This window comes from Cavia porcellus, unplaced genomic scaffold (assembly GCF_034190915.1).
Source record: "Cavia porcellus strain 051 isolate PalLab524CR breed Dunkin Hartley unplaced genomic scaffold, mCavPor4.1 scaffold_25, whole genome shotgun sequence".
Lineage (NCBI taxonomy): Eukaryota > Metazoa > Chordata > Mammalia > Rodentia > Caviidae > Cavia > Cavia porcellus.
This window is the reverse complement of record NW_026947508.1, coordinates 20,722,463-20,740,145: the sequence shown is the minus strand read 5'-3', so window position 1 is coordinate 20,740,145 and position 17,683 is coordinate 20,722,463. Positions and strand designations below refer to the sequence as shown.

At 40.0% G+C, this 17,683-nt stretch overlaps 1 protein-coding gene across 3 annotated transcripts in view; it reads right to left on the bottom strand.

Annotated features, from left to right (window-relative positions):
* The window catches only part of Wdtc1 (WD and tetratricopeptide repeats 1), a 61,319-nt gene that overhangs the window by 14,536 nt on the left and 29,100 nt on the right, over positions 1–17,683 (bottom strand). For 2 of the 3 annotated variants that reach the window (XM_023565677.2, XM_003471287.5), the window contains 4 exons: positions 7,601–7,647; positions 7,089–7,200; positions 3,103–3,290; positions 26–208 (listed from right to left, as the gene is read on the bottom strand). In XM_023565677.2, the coding sequence (XP_023421445.1) occupies positions 26–208; positions 3,103–3,290; positions 7,089–7,200; positions 7,601–7,647 (530 nt within the window). Of the gene's footprint in view, positions 1–25; positions 209–3,102; positions 3,291–7,088; positions 7,291–7,600; positions 7,648–17,683 lie in introns of all 3 variants that reach the window. The other variant, XM_063235855.1, reaches the window with a different exon arrangement.

Sequence of the window (17,683 nt, the reverse complement as noted above, 5' to 3'; positions counted from 1 at the left end):
CCATGGGAGACTAAGTTGGTCATACCTGTGGTTATGGATCATGCGAATGTCGTAGAGCCTCACGAAGGGCCCACTGGCCCCTACTGCCAGGCAGTTGTTGTCCTGGGGATTGACTGTGAGGCACTTGGCTTCCACCAGCTGGCCGCAGTACTCTGTCAAATCAATCAGCACCTCTGAGTGTTTGCTGTTCTCCCGGAGGTCATACTGGCTGCGAGAGAAAAGAGAATGGTCCTGGTCCTTGTGTGGAAGGAAGGGAAAGAGCCAAATACTCCTTAGGCAAGGAGATCGGGAGGAGGACTGGATGCCTTTGTAAATAATTAAAAATCACTCCTTTTTTAGTGTCCATTGTGTGCCAGGTGCCTATAGCAGGCTTCTCACAGTTTTATTACTTAGGATATATATTGTACTTATTTTACAGGTGTGGATATTATTGCTATTATTATACTACCACTAATGCAAACTCTTCATGAAAATGTGCTTAAAGCCCAGGACTGTCTCTAAGTGTTTTTACATGCATATTGAATTAAATCCTACCACTAGGATATCTGGATGACACAGCTAGCACAGCAGATAAGTCACTAAAACTGCAGTTAAACTACTTTGCTGCATTCCTTTCTGAACTAATTACTTTTATGAGACAAAAGAAGGATGGAGGTGATAGAAAAGAGAATCTGAAGAATATCTAAGAGTTACCTAGAAATACCAAGTGCCAAGGTCAGTCTCACAGTAAAAGTAATGCCAAGACTCCCAATAGCAGCAGCAAACTCTCACTGCTCCACCCAGAGGAACTTTCCTGCTGCCAACACACAGGTACACAGGAGAGTGGGAGGGACAGTGCCCACACACTCACTCACTTTTTGCCTAGACATCTGTAACAATCTCTTCACTGTTCGCCTTGTCTTTCCAAGTCATCTTCACCAGATGCTCATCCTAAAATAGTTTTACATCATTCTTCTGCCCCCAAAATTACAAATTCTTGAACACTTTTAGTATGAGTTTATTTTGAGTTTACTTTTACCAATCTCTACAGTCTGGTTTTTAAACCTGTTTCACCGGAATCCTTTAATCCTGTGTCACTTTTATCCTTGCCTTCCCAAACTTTACTCATGCTGGGGAATCCACTCTGTTTTTCCTTGCCCATATGAATCCCATCTGTTCTCACCCAGCTTATGTTCATCTGCTTTGAGGACATCTTTCCTGACTGGGGCTATGCCTAAGTCTTTTTTTGTTTTGTTTTGTTTTGTCTCTTTGAGACAGGGTCGCACTATGCAGTTTAGGCTGGCCTTGAGCTCACTTTGTAGCCCAGGCTGGTCTCGACTCACAACGATCCTCCTGCCTCAGCCTCCCGAGTGCTGGGATTACAGGCGTGAGCCACCACGCCCGGCTTATGCCTAAGTCTTTAGAATCCTACCAAATTCCTAAACATTCAGTTTCTACTTCTGGCCCTACCACAGCCTAGTCAGTCAAGGTCAACAAGTACATCATAGAGTTGGTCACTCCACTGACCATCAAGTGTTTTGTCTCCTATAGATCATATTAAGGTTTTATACTCTCTATTTCAATGCTCTAATGCTCAGATTGACAAAGGAGATACTATGATTAATTATTCTACTCTATAGGTGAGGAAACAAAGGTTTAGGGGTCAAGTGACTTTAACCAGACATACACTAAGTGAAAGGCCTAGGATTGGATTCCAATTCTGTCTGACTTCAGTGGCATGCTTATAATTACTATTTTATAGTTCATATGACTTAGATACTTCTCCATAACAGGAAGACAGCACAAAGGCCTACTTCAGGAAGGCAGATTAAAGCAGGTTGAAGAAATGAGGAAAAAGTTCTAAGGTCACATCTGAAGAAACAACTTAAAGAAGAGCAGTGATAGCCAGTTGCCTATAGTCCCAGTTGCTCAGGTGGCGAAGGCTGGGATGGGAAGATTGCTTGAGCCTTGCTGACATAATAAAATCCTGTGTCCCCCACAAAACCCCACAAAACAAAACAAAAAACAAAAACAAACTGTGTAGGACACCACTCATGGTATGGCTCTCTGGTAAAATGCTTAGTTAACATGCTTGAGCATCTAAGTTAGAGTAGCAGTATTGAGGGGAAAAAAAGAGAAGGGCAACAACACCTAAAATTTTAGGATGCAGGGAAGCAGAAGCAAATGTAACAATATGGGGCACTGGAAGTGGAAACAGTCTACTTTCCAATTTCTGGCTGGCTCTTCCTACGCCAGGCATCTGCTCACTGATCATCTACCTGTTCAAGAGAAATGTGTCAAATGCCTCTATGTGCCAGCCACTGTCCTAGGGACACAACTAAGAACAGAGACTTGGAGTTACTCTAGGAGACTTTATTACTCAGTGCACATACACACAAAAGTAAACCCACAAGTAAAAATAAAATAACGCAGGTAGTGATTATAGTTATAGAGGATATAATTAAGTTGGTGAATCAGAAAAGTGTCTTTTTTTTTTTTTCCCTGAGACAGGGTCTCACTGTGTGTAGTCTAGGCTGGTTTTGAACTCACAGCCATACTACCTTGACCTCCTAAGTGCTGGGATTATAGAAATGCCACCACTCCATCTTCTTTTTTAAAACAAGGTCTTACTGATATCTACCTTTTTTTTTTTTTTTTTTTTTTTTTTTTGGTATTGGGGTTCAAACTCACGACGTTGTACTTGCCAGGCAGGCTCTATCTACTTTAAACAGGTTGACAGACAAGGTGCTTCTAAAAAGGTAACTCAAGCTGATCCTTTTGATGATAAAGAGTCAGATATGGAAAGAGCTGGGGACACAGAATCTCAGGTAAAAGAAATAGCAAGTGTGAACACCCAAGCAACAATAGATACCTGAGCATGGAAGGTGATAAGAGAAAGCCCATGGGCCTGGAGGTGAGGGCAGGGTAAAGAGAGAGGAGGGTGAGGGTAGGGTATGCAAATATTCCCAGGGTTTGTACATTTATCTGCCCTAGGCAGACAAATGAAGCTGGAAATCTGCTGGCAGAAGGGGCCAGGCTCATGAAAGGAAGCACAATGAGATGGAGAGTTACCCTGTATTAGAAGTAAGGGAAGCAAAGGTCAATTCATGCCCAGAACCTTACCGGATAAGACCATCCTCAGCAGCGCTCCAGAATGTGTTGGGCCACATTGGCGCCGTGGCAATGCGCTTCACCCGGTTTGTGTGGTCTCCAAACATGTGGATAGTCTCTTTTACTGTTAGGTCATGAACATGCACCTTGGAGTCAGCTGCCCCCGTGATCAAGATGCGGTCTCCAGCGTGAGGCAGGAACTGCTCAGGACAGATTGAAGAAGGCATTGGCAGGTGATGGGGGTAGAAATGATCAATGAAAGAGATGAGCTTGAATGTCAGCACCCCGTTTCCCTCTCCACATCAGAAAAAAAGATAAGAAAATGAGCCCATCAAGACAATTCTCCTAAAAAACTTTGGATGAGTAGTTGCCTGTAAGTCTAAAGGTCAAAAATCAAGATACATACCTTTACATTTCCAGAGTGGTCATGACCTATCCCAAATTGGACTATCTTTTCTTTTGATTCTTCCCCCAAGAAAAAGCTGAGTAAATGGTAATCATAGCTGTTATCATTTACTAAAAATATATCACGTAGTAAACACAAGAAAACTACATTATCTTACTGAAACTTAAAACAATCTCATTAAAGGTAAAGATCTGGATGCTGGAAATGTGGCTCAATGGTAAGACATGTGCTTAGCATTCATGAGGGTTCTGGATTCCATTCCTGGGCCTGCCCAAAAAATTGAAATAAAAAATTAAGGTTCTACACTAACATGAAACAGGACTACATTAGATCTAATTCTGGGGGCTGGGGATATAGCTCCGCAGTATAAGTTCCTGCCTGGTAAACACAAGTGTGAGTTCAATTCCCAGTACCTCCAAAAAAGTAAATGTAGGGGCTGGGGATTTAGCTCAGCGGCATAAGCGCCTGCCTTGCAAGCAGGCAGTCATGAGTTCAATCCCTGGTACCGAAGAAACAAAAAAGACAAAAAAAAAAAAAAAAAAAAAGTAAAAATAAAAAATAAACCTATTTCTGACTCTCACAGCCAAAATACCTCATGATGATTATGTATTTACTTTTGGTTCAGGGACTGAACCCAGGGCCTCATGCATACTAACCATGTGCTCTACCACTGAACTACATCCCCTACCTCATGACAGCTATTTAACAATTTAGAAATTAAGTAATAAACTCTACAATGAAAACAGAGTTATAAAAGAGTAGGTGTTTCAAATTGCTTCAATTGTTTCTGGAGAACAATCTGGCAATAGGTAACAAAAATAAAAGAAACTATTTCTACCTTCTGACCCAAAAGTTTCACTTCTGAGAAATAATCCAAAAAGAAAAAGAGATCCAAGCAGAAATACTAGCAGTACTCCTTACACTAGCAGAGTTGACACAACTCAAATGTTAGACTTGGGGAAGAGCTGCCATCAAGAGATCCACCTCTCTGCAGGTATTATAAAGAAGGGAGCCCCACCACCCTAATGAAGTCCAGAAGTTAGTACTCCAGAAAATATCCAATATAAACAAAATAGTCATACTACTTTGAATAATTTTTTAGAAAGTATTAATTCTATCACCTAACTTTTGTTTTTCTTTGAGACAGGTTTGGGCTATGTAGTCCAGGCTGGCCTCGAACTCATGATCCTCCTGCCTTAGCCTCCCGAGTGCTGAGATTACAGACATGTACCACCACGCCTGGCTTCTATTACCTAATTTTGAGAAGAAAGTATTTGGAGGTGCTGTTAGTTGGGTTTTTCTCTTACCCTGAGTTCGAAAGATTAAAATGTCGTTTCTCTTTTTAACTGAAAAGTGCCTCTTAAATCACACCAAGGCTAAGTAGGGGTGTTGCCAAGTGGGGCTTCACTCTACATTTAAACAGATGAGACCCACTTGATTTCAAATGTTTGCAGAATAATTTTCTTTTTCCGTATATGCTTCTTCATTGCTCAGTAGGAAAAAGGATGGATGGAATACAATTCCATTATGTTTAGGGGTAATCAGTAGTCTTTCATACTGTCTGGAGACAGCATTTAGCTCCCCTAATGATAGAAATAATCACCTGTGGCTGCTACCAGTTCTGTCACATACTGTAGCTGCCACCAGGGGGAGTGCATGGGTGAAGTAGTGTAACTGTATCTAGTGTTTTGACTACTTAACCAGAGCAGAATCTTTTTCTACTTTTTCTTTTTCTTTCTTTCTTTCTTTTTTTTTTTAAACAAAGAAGGCTGACTACCTGGGCATAAGCACTTTACTCAAAATCTTACAATTAGGTGTCAAATTCTGGCCTCTGAATTTAATGTTTTGTGTTCTAGGATGCCAAATAGATGGCTCAGGTTCCCTTTCCTAAGTCTGATTGCACAGATCAATACTGAACCTAACACTTTTCAAGGGCAGTGGTCTCTACTGGTCAGGTAAGAGATGAAATGTCACTGTTTCATCTTAAATATCAGAGAAATTCGCATAGAACGGGCCTTTGGAACCGGTGAGAATCAGAACTTGGAAAAGAGGCAGGGTTCAGGGAAAGAAGTAGGTTTTTAGTTCTACTCTAATTGATGGTTCAGGTACTTTGTCATTTCCCTTAACATTAATGAGGAAAATATTTCTTAGATTAGCGAGGTTTTCTGTGGCCAGCCTTACTGTCACATACCTCCATTACAGACTTTCAGAGTTGGAAAGGCCATTCCTTACAGGTTACTTCCTCTGACCCTAAACTTAGCAGACAAAGTACCCAATGAATGGACAATCTCAAAGCTATGATATTTACATATCCACAGAAAGCTATTCTACCTTTTTCAATTAGCCCTATGTGTCAGACAATTCTTCCCTTCCTCAGAGCCACATGTGCTTCTGTGGGCTCCTAGTCATTTGTCCTAAGTGTGTTCCCTGTAATCAAAAAAGGTAAGTCTCATGTCACGTTCACATAACAGGTCTTCAATGGTCTACAAGGGCCTTTCCAATCTCGTCTTAGTTTGGTTCCCCTCTACCATTAAGTTGAAAGATTTATTTCTTATAGAAAGAATAACTAAAAGAACCTGTGCTTTTTTAAAAAAATTTTTATTTTTTGTCTTTTTGAGACAGGGTCTTGCTATGCAGTTCAGGCTGGCCTTGAGTTTTTATAGCCTAGGCTGGTCTCGAACTTGCAATGATCCTCCTGCCTCTGCCTCTCAAGTGCTGGTATTATAGGAGTGTACCACCACACCCAGCTCTGTGTCAGATGCTTTAAAAAACCAGTTTAAATACTGCATGCATTCTTTTATATGAGAAATCTAACATATAAAGAGCAAAATATAAGATAATAGGAAAAAGCTAGGTAGATCTTTTGCAAAAGAGAAGGGGAGCAAAAGATGGAGAGAGGGAAGAAGGAAAGGGGGCAATGAAAAAAAGAGTATGTGTTATGTACATATACTAACACCCCATGAAGAACATAGCCATTATGTACTATAAGCATGTACTAATAAAAAAATTGGAAAAAACCTTTTAGGTTGGGTCTAGTGGTACATGCCTGTAATCTAAGCACTCTGGAAGGTGGAGGCAGAGGCATCACAAGTTTGAGCCAAGCCTGGGCCATTTAGCAACTTAGTAAGATTGTCAAAATTAAAAGACGCTGGGAAAAAAAATTAAAAGGAGCCGGAGATGTACTTTAGTGAGAAGGCCCCGAGTTCAATCACCAGTGCCATAAAAAAGGAGGGGGAAAATAAAAGACGGAGGAGAAAATAAGATTCAGAGAGGTCAGATGGTTTGTTTACTTCATACAATTTCCATGAAGCAGACAAGGGAGTCAACCCTAGATCTCTAATTCCTAAATTCGCATTCAGAACCACTCCCCTATCATCACTATTCACATAAATATAAATCTATCCTGAGGTGACTTCTTGGCTCTAAAATACGAAGAAAAGCATGGAAAAAGAGATGGTTTCAAGAATCTACATGAGACACTTCAGACCACAGGGTATCTGTGACCCCATGGGGTACATGGGACACACATATGGCAACAGGACAATGCCCACAGCCCAACATTCTTTTTACTTGCTATGGCTTTCACACTCACCTTGACAGAGAAGATATTTGCAGTGTGTCCTGTGTGCATGGAGAGCAGCTTCTTGTGGTGCAGTGGGTCCCACACAATTGTGTGCTGGTCATCGGAACCAGAGGCCAGCAAACTACAAGCAGAGTGAGAGGCTCTGACCTCTTCTCAAGTTCCCCAGTCCCTTTCCCACTTTCACATTGCTGAGGAGTCGGGCCACACAGAACTCAAAGAACAGTAAACGTGACAGAATTTAAGGTTATTTTATAAACATTAGTAGTTTTTCTTCTATTTTGTCCTAAGAATTTCTCAGTATGCCTAATATATTGACTTATTTTAAAAAAACAGAGCTTGGATGGTCATCCATCTTTGCATCACGGTTTAACTGGGTGTTGGTAATTACGGGGCACGCTTAAGAAGGGCAATGGTGTCTCTTTACTTTGATTTGCTCTGTTCCTTAGATCACCTTAGAGGAAGGAATCCTCTTCTCCATGGCCCCTTACCCTCTTCTCCACCACCCGCTAGATCATACTTACTCTCCTTTTTCATTCCACTCCAGACAATTGACACATCCTGAGTGACCCTGGGGAAACAAATGGAAAGGAACAAGAAGACAGCTAGTTAGAGGTTCTCCTAGGGAAGTCAATATTGAGAAGTAGAACTGAGCACATGAACTGGCCTTTTTATCTTCAGTGTTTTCTAGAGACATGTTGATAGCCAGAACTGACTAAATTGCTTGCCATCTTACAATATATAAAGTACTTTCATGCTCACAATTCCATTTGACACTTGGAGATTTAAAGGACACATTTCATCAATCCCATTTTGCAGAAAAGTTAACTAAAATTCAGATAGTAGTTAAGTAGTAGAATGAGGTCCAAAAGATCTTTTACTATTAAAAGCGATATGTCAACAGTCCCTTCAAGGGACAGCCCTTGCTATAGAAAATTTGCTGAGAGGATCATCTGGTCTATCAAAAGGATAATCTTGCATTAATTTAGAACATATTTATCAAGCACTTATAACATGGCACATGGCAAGTACTGTTCAGATGCTAGGGTATGCCAGTGTACAAAGTAATGTCCCTGGTCTATGGAAGATTACTTCATGCAAGGAGAATGGGCTATGGTCTTGATTTTGGAGATGTGAACTGAGAAACATGGAGAGACTGAACTATTTAATAGCAGACAATGAAGCTGAAAGCACGCACAGAAATCACAGCAAGACTATAGTTCTGAGGACACACAATTCATGAACAGGAGGCATAAAGGAGCAGACATGTGTCTTCCACGGTAGGAGAGTAAATCTCTGACCATTGCAACATACTCTTCTTTCTGCTCTTTACTTTCTTTTATTCAAACAGCACTATTTTTAAAAAAAATTTTCTTGATACAGGGATTTGTTGTGTAGTTCTGGCTGGACTTTAACTCATTACATAGCCCAGGTTGGCCTCAAAACTTGTGGCAATCCTCCTGCCTCAGTCTTCCAAATGCCGAGATGACAGGTATATGACACCAAGCCCTGATGCACTGTGATATACACTGAAGTATTATTTTCTTTCCCCAAATCAAACCATGTGTTTCAGGAAATGCAGATCCACTGTCCTTGCTGTGATGAGTTTAGGAACTTAAGTTTAATCCAAATATGGCATTCACCTTGTTACAAGAATGGACTCTAAAGTGCATCTATGACCACAATCAGATGTAAGTAGGAACAAGTGCAATGAGCTTCTGGGAAATCTTTCTCATTCTTAGAAGACCCTATGGGAGAAATGCCTTTCTTTCTCTGAGTGCTGAGGATACTGATTGACACTTGAAATTGCTGCACACATTTTACCATCATGAAGGAGGTAAAACAGAGAACTTAAGCAAGGAAATCAAAGAAAAATGGAGTCAGAATGATCAGACTAACCAACCTTGACATTTATCTACTCCTCTGCTTCCAGTTGGGTGACCAATCAGCTCATTATTGTTTAAGGCAATGTGAATTAGAATGTTCACTTGTAGCACAAAGTATCCTAAACAATAATTCCAATCTATTCTCCAGGTCTCAGTTTGTAGGTACTTCCTTCAAGATGCCTTCCTTCTGGTGAATTTGAGCAGGAGCAGGAAGGAGCCCTTCCTGTGGGATCCTACTGTCACACCACAGTATAGCTCTGTGTTAATGTGCTTGTTTTCTTTCCCTAGACTGAATCCTGAGACTGGACTTTGTGGATTATGTTTACCACATTCCCAAAGCCAGGCACGGTGCTTGGCAGGTATCTACTGCCTAAATGAGCAAATGAGTCCAGTGGGATGAGTGGGAAGAATTTAAAAGATATGAATAAGGTTGATCTTCGATAGCTAGTTGGAAAGATGGTTCCTCTGCTTTCTCTTTCCCTCTTACTCCTTGTAAGGATTCTCATGTAGGTGGAAAGTCATTTCTTCCCAGTTCTCTACTTGTATACATGACTGACACATGCTTTGCTCAAATCTGGCAAACTACTTGCTGACTTGAGGCTTCTTGCCTTCCCCTAGCACTCAAATGAAACCCCACAGTTCTTTCTGGGTCAGGATCACTTCTGTCCCTAGTCCTCTCATTTTCCCACCAGGCTGTAAATTAATTGTGCCCAGGTGTCACAGCTTTAGCCTGGAATCTCCCAGAGAATCAAAAGCCTTAAATGACTGCCAGTTAGTGAGGGCTTATAAAGTGCTGAGCACATGTGGTAGGCAAAATAATGGCCCTCTATAGATGTCCATGTCCTAATTCTCTGAAACTTGTGAATAAATTATTTTAGGTGGCAAAAGGGCTCTGCTGACGTGATTAAGGTTAAGGACCCTGAGATGGAGAAATTATCCTGGATTATCTAGGTGGGCCCAATTTAATCAACTGAATAAATCTCTGTTGGCTGCAGACTAGGAGATGGTCCGGTATATAGGGGACTGGGCCACTACTGTTGTCTTTGAAGACAGAGGAAGAAGAGGTTTGGAGCCAAGAGATGGGGTAACCTCTAGAAGGTGGCAATAGCAAGAAGATGGATTGCATTCTCCAGCTATGACTGTCAATACCTTGACTTTAGACAGTAAGACCTGTGTCAAACTTCTCATCTATAGAACTACAGGACAGTAATTTACATTGTTTTGAGCACCACTACGTTTGTGGTAATTTGTGATGGTAGCAATAAGAAATGAATACACTACTCTACAATAAATACCTTACCTCAGGGAAAACAACAACAAAAGAACATTGTTGGGGTCAGGGATTTACCTCAGTGGCGCAGCACCTACCTTGCAAGCATGACATTCTGAGCGCAATTCTGAGTATTACCCCTCACCCCGTTGCGCAAAAAGATGTTAAGAGAGGTTAGGCAGCCTGCTTAACATGGCACAGCTAACAGACAGGATGCAGGATTGTAACTCAAGAGCTCAGGCTCTCAAATATAATCTGAGAAATGCATTAATGCTTCCAGAATGATTATATTTGTTCTCAGATCTAAACTTCTGTATGTTTTAGCTAAAATTCTAAATATTTATATGATAGTGAGGCAAGGCAACAACCATAACTCACACTAGAAAGTTTTTCCTTACTAAGATTATACAACTGCAGCCTATCCCTGCAAAAGCTGTGCTAGCTTCCAGCCTGATACTAGATAATCTTATACATGCAATCTTATACATGCAAAACTGTGGTAAGAAAGAGAACTTTCATGGAAAAGGGAGAAAAAAAGACAAATCAACTACATGAGTTCAGACTGTGACTATAACCCCAGCACTTTGAGAAGCTAAGGCAGAAGGACCATAAGTTCTGGGTAACTTATCAGGACCTGTCTCAAAATAAAAAATAAAAGGGCTGGAGATATGGCTCAGGGGTAGAGTACCTTTGCATTTGATCCCCAGTGCCATAAAAAACAAAGTCTAAACCAAAATATAATATGGTGTAGGACATACTTTGGATGTATTCCAGTGGTCAGAGAAAGTCTCTTTGAGGGAGTGATATTTGAGGAGAAATCTGAATGCTGAGAAGCAGTAAGTTACACAGAGATCTGAAGGAAAAACATTCCAGAGGGAGGGAAGAACAAGCACAAAGATGCAAAAGCATAGGCAGGGTATGCTATAGAAATAGAATGAAGGCAATGTGGCCACAGCAAATGATGAAGAGAAAAGAGATGAACAAGATAGGCTCAAATGTGAACAGAGCCACAACCTAAGGAATTTTATAGGCTGTGGCAAGAAACTTCAAGAGACCAGAACTGTGTTGGACTTATGTGTTCCTATGTTCCTCTCTCAGTGTCTAGAACACTCCTGGCATATAGCAGGTACTCACTATTTACTTAAAATTTTAAGTAAATTAATGACTGCTCCTACTTTGTCTCCTGGTGCTTCAAAGCATGAGTTTGCTCCATCTAAAGTTGACAACTTTTTTCTGTAAAGGACCAGATAGGAGATATTTTAGGCTTTGCATGCCATATGGTCTCTGTCTGAATCACTCAATTTTGTTCTTGAATCACTAAAGCAGACAGACAATACATAAATGAATGAGTGTGGCTGTGTTCCAATAAAACTTTATTTATAAAAACAGGTGGCAGTAGATTTGAAAATCAATATGGCAATGCAAAGGGCCTGGAATAGCCAAAACAATCTTAAAAAAAGAACAAAGTTGAAAGACTCACACTTCCCAATTTCGTAACTTGTTACAAAGTGGTACTGGCACAAGACATTTGGATCAATGGAACAGAGTTCATAAATAAATCTATACATTTAGAGTTGATTTCTATAGAGTGCCAGGGCAACTCAATGGGGAAAGAATAGTCTTTTCAACAAATGATGCTGGGACAACTGAATGTTTACATGCAAAAGAATGAAGTTGGACACCAACTGTACACCACCTATAAATGGATCAAAGACATACACCTAAAAGAATAAAATATTTAGAAGACAGGTTTAAATTTTCATGATCTTGATTTGTTAGACACATCACTAAAAGCCCAACAGACACAAGAAAAAATAAACTGGAAGTCATTAAAATAAATTTGTGCAGCAAAGGCCCTGTATCAAGAAAATGAGCACAGTCAGCTTTTGGGGGTTGGGGATACAGCTCAGCGGCATAATCGCCTGCCTGACAAATGCAAGGTCATGAGTTCAATCCCTCGTACCAAAAGAAAAAAGAAAATGAAAAGACAACACAGAATGAGAGAAAATATTTCAAATTATGTTTGAATAAAGAACACATAAGTCAACAATAAAAAGACAATCCGATGAGAAATGGACAAAGAATCTGAAGACATTTCTTCAAAGAAAATTATATAAACCAGGCCAATAAGCACATGAAAAGATGTTCAACATCACTGGGCACCAGGGAGATGAAAATCAAAACTATGAAGTACCACTTTATACCCACTATGATAGCTGTAATAAAAGAGATAGATACTGACGAGGATGTAGACCAAGTGAAACTTTTTAAAATCTCTGTTGGATATGTAAAATGTTGGTACTGATTTAGGAAACAGTTTGGCAGTCTTCAAGAAGTTAAACACTGGGGGCTGGGGATTTAGCTCAGCAGCATAAGCGTCTGCCTTGTAAGCAGGTAGTCGTGAGTTCGATCCCCGGTACCAATAAAAAAAAAAAAAAAATTAAAAACTGAGAGGTGGTTTTTTCAGACAGGGTGTCACTATTCAGCTTTGGGCTCACTTTGCAATGCAGGCTGGTCTCAAACTTGCAATAATCCTTCATGCTTAGCTTAAACACTGAGTTATTGTATAACCCAGGAATTTCACTCTTAGGGGCACATCCAAAAGAACGGAAAAATGTGTATCTACCCAAAGACATGTGTATCCATGTTCATGGCAGCATCACTCATAATAGCCAAAAAGTAGAAACACCCCCAATTGTCTGCTAAATAACAAATGGCTAGATAAAAGGTGGTATCTGTGTATAGTATTACTTGGTCATAAAAAGAAATGAAGTAGTGATTCATGTTTTAACATGAAAATATGCTACGTGCAAAAAGCCAGACACAAAAAGCAACACATTGTGCAACTATATTTATATAAAATGTTGAGAGGAAGATCCATAGTGACAGAGTAGAATAGTGATTTGTGGAGTAAGATCAGGGATAGGAGATGGGAAATGACTCCTAATATGGGTAAGAGGCTCCTTTTTTAAAAAGTTTTATGACACAGGATCATACAGGGTCTCACAATGTAGTTTTTAGGTTAACCTCAAATTCATGGCAGTCCTTCTGCCTAGCCTCCTGAAGTTTGAGGCCAGTCTGAACTTACATAGCAAGACTGTCTCAAAAACAAATACAATTTGAAGTTTTAATTATAAAGTGAGGATCCTGTTCTCTCAATGAATACTATGTCTCTAAGCTTGTACCAAGAAATTTCATAGGTGAATGGGATAGGAGAGATCCAAGTGTGATCACAACATCCAGAGTGAACACAGAAGATCCAGCTGATCCCACCAAAAATGAAAGCAAGTACTTCTTCACCAGAGGAGGCTACAAGCTGGAATCCCAGATACCTGGTTTCTGTCCAGTTAGGACAATAAAAATCACTGTGCCAAGGTGAGCACATTCCTGTGGAATGCTGAGAAAAGATCTTCAAGGGGAGAAAAACAAGTGCTTTGGTTAGAATTAATCCCATTTAATATTAAATTCAAATTATTTAATCTCAACTTCCTTTCTGGCTCTCTTATTTGGTTGCTGCTACATTAGCAGTTCTTTGTAGTTTTTCAATGAACATTTTTAACTTTCTATTTTTTTTTCTACTGGGGATCAAACTCACAACCTCGTGTTGGTCAGGCAAGCGCTTCTACTGCTGAGCCAAATCCCTGGCCCTTAACTTTCTATTGTAAAGCACTTTCAAATGTTTAAAGTCATAATAATATAATAATTCAAACACTTTTTCCCCCCAGAGCCACTTGAAAATATGTGCAGATTGTGGGACCATTTCTACTCAATTCTCATCCCCCCCGCCCCGATTGAACCAGGACTCCGCACATTCTAGGCAAGCACTGCATCAACACGCTACATTCTCAGTCCATTTTATTTTAATAAGACAGGGTCTCATGAAATATGTAGAGAAGTCTGGCTTTGAACTTGCAATATTCCTTACTTATCCTCCCTAATTACAGACATGTACCATTAACAGTGGTTTCACTGTGTATTTCTTTTATTCTTTCTTCTTCCTTTCCCCTACCTCAGCCCCTTTTGTGATAATAGGGATCAAACCCAACATCTTTACACTGAGCTATGTTCCTAAACCTTTTTAATGTTTATTGAGTCATAGTCTCACTAAATTACTCTGGAGGAACTCAAATTTGTGATCCTCCTGTCTCAGACTGCTGGGATTTCAAATGTGCGCAACCATACCTGTATGGTTTCAGCATATTTCTAAGAACATGGCCATTCTTTTACTTATCAAAAATAGAAAATTTAACACTGGTATAATATCAGTATCTATCATACAATCTATACTTGAATTTCACCAACTATTCCAATAATATCTTATTTTTCTGATCCAGAACCCAATCCAGGATTACATAATGCAATTAGCAATTATTTATTTATTTATTTATTTTTGCTTTCTCTTTTTGTGTTTCAGCCATACTGGAGATTATACCTTGAGAGGCTTTACCACTGAGCTACATTTCTTCTAGGCCTTTTTTATTTCGAGACAGGATCTTGCTAAATTGCCCAGGTTGGACTCAAACTTGCAATCCTCCTTCAAGGGATTGTAGGCATGGGCATGTGACACCATGGTAGGCTTCTTTGGCTTCTGGAATAGTTTCTGGAATAGTTTCTCAGTCCTGTTTAGTTTATGATATAGATTTTTTTTTTTTTTTGTATCAAGGATCGAACTCGCAATTGCATGCTTGCAAGGCAGGCACTTATGCTGTTGAGCTAAATCTCGGGCCCTTGATATAGATATTTTTGAAGAGTAAATCAGCTGTTCTGAAGAAATGTCTCTCAGTTGGGATTTGTCTCATTTCCCCATGATTAGATTTAGGTATTATTATTATTTTGTACCAGGAATTGAACTTAGGACCTTGCACTTGCCAAGCAGGTATTTATGCCACTGAGCTATATCCCCAGCTAGGTATTACATTTTGATATAAACATTACCTCCATGATGTTGAATGTATGTATCTTTTTTAAAAAATTTTATTTAAAAGGAAAAAGAAAAAAAACAAAATAAAACAAAGCCGTGTAAGGGTACAAGTAATACAGAACTACAAAAAAAAAAAAAAAAAAAAAAAAAAAAAAAAAGTAAGAGTTATATATCTTTTTTGATATAGGGTCTTGCTAGTAGTTCAGGCTGGCCTGAAGTTCAAGATCCTTCTGTTTTAACCTCCTGACTGCTGAAATTACAGGTGTGTGTCACTACACCCAGTTTGATTTTGTATTCTTATTATATAATAACAGGTGGCATATGTTGTCCTTTTTTTGGTCTTTTTAGGACAGGGTCTCACTATGCAGTTCTAGCTGGTGTTGAGTTCACTTTGTAGTCTAGGCTTGTCTCAAACTCAACAATCCTCCAGCCTCAGCCTCCTGAGTGCTGGGATTACAGGCGTGCCCACCACACCTGGCTCTTAACATGTTGTCTTTTTGTCCTGGTTAAGGTGATATTCATCAGGCTCTCCCTCTCATAGTGTTATTTTTCCCTTTGTTATCTTTGAAGGGATACTTGCCATTGTGTAAACATCCTGCCCTCAATCAACTTTTTACTCAAAAGGTTGTAAGGCTGTAATCACCTCTTAATTATTCTTGCCTGAAACAGTTACTAGTGTGATGGTTATAAAAATGTTGACTTTTTTTTTTTTTTGTCTTTCTGAGACAGGATTTCATTATGTAGTGCCAGCTAGACTTGAACCCACAGCAATCTTCCTGCCTCAACCTCTTCACTGCTGGGATTACAGGCATGCACTACTACGCCCAACTTAAAATGGTAATTTTTTAAACGCTATCATTTCCTTAATAGTAAACATTCTACTAGAAGTACCCACCTCTATCAGTACAAGTTCAGATTTTTTTTTATTCTTTTAGTTTTAATTTATTACTATCATTATTTATTCTAATTATCCCAGGTTTGGGTACTAGCATGCTCTGCAAGCTAGCCTCTATGTCCTTTATGTATGTTCTCATCATTTTTAAAGTATTCCTTTACTTTCTGGAGCAAGATGTTATAGGCTTATCATGTGATTTCCAGAACTGGAGTCCCAGCCCTGGAATCCTAGCCTGGAGTCACTTATTTCCTTAAGGACTCCAGGCTCCTTTTGGTAGAAAATGACAAATTAGAGATCAAGAAAAGATGGTGGATAGATAACAGCAGCTACAGAGGCTCTCTGAGATAGCCAGCTTAGATTCCAGGAATGGTGCAGCGTGGGGAGTTCTACGCAGAGAGAAATACCCTGCCGACCCAGAAATGAACCAGACTGAGAGAAACCAACTGGAAATGCAGTCCCAGTGCTACGACTGGAACAGCTAAAGCAGTTGCGGTGCTATGACTGAAACAGCTAAAGTCTTGGTGCCACCTGCTTAAACTCGCGGATTGAACTCCCTGCCACTGCCATGCCTGAATTGGTGGAGCCAGGATAGCCCGCTGGTTTCAACTCACTGCAGACGTGAACGCGAATCAGCGAATCACATTGAGAGCAGAGCTGGCAGGGGACCCTGCATTGATCTGTGGTGAGGGAGAGGAATAAAGACCTTTCCATAGACAAAGAGGCTCCAACAGAGGACATTCTGGGATTGGGCAGACTGGCCAGAACAGGGTGCTGCAGTGACTTCAGTCACATATTCTCCTCTCAAGCAGTATTGCTGGGGAATGCTTGACCTGGGTGATGCCATGGACTGAGGCCAAATAGGCTAGCCCAAATCAAGTCCCTGCACCTGGCTGTGCACACTAATACAGTGAAGCCTTCAGTAGGTTGACCTGGAGGGGTGGGTCCAACATAGGCTGCCTGGGTCTGCACCTCTTAGTACACTGCAGTGGGTGGGACCATCTAGTCAGAGCACTTCAGACAAACTGAAACCGACAAAGAAAGACACTGGGCCTCCTATATATGCCTGTATGGAAGGAACAAAGTTATAAGAGGAGGCAACAAGAAAGTGTCCCCAGTCCCCAATCCTGAGAACACTGATCCAGAAAAGGTAAATACAAAGGAGAATGAGGACAGAAAACATGCAATATCAGGCATGGCACCAATAGACATAAAGCGGTATCTTTAGGACCTCAGAGACGAGTTCAAAAGTGAAGTATTTAACCAAGTAAAGCAAGATATAAGTAGAATAGTTAAAGAAAGCACCTCCCAAGAAAAACAGATGGTAGAATGGAAGAACAAATAAAAAAGGCGAGAATCATTTGATGGAGAAAATAGAAAAAACAGAATACATGAAGCAGGTTCAAAGAGATTACCAGGAAACTAAAAACTCTATTGAAAGCTGGCATAACAGCTTGAAAGAAACTAAGGATAAATTATCTGAGCTGGAGGACAGGTTTGTAATGGGGAACATGAAAGGAAAAACTTAAAAATAACAAGGTAACAAGCACTAACAATACAAAGGCTAGAAGATGACAAGACGATCTATAACTTTAAGAATAAACAATGTGAATGAAGAAGCAGGGGTACAAACAAAGG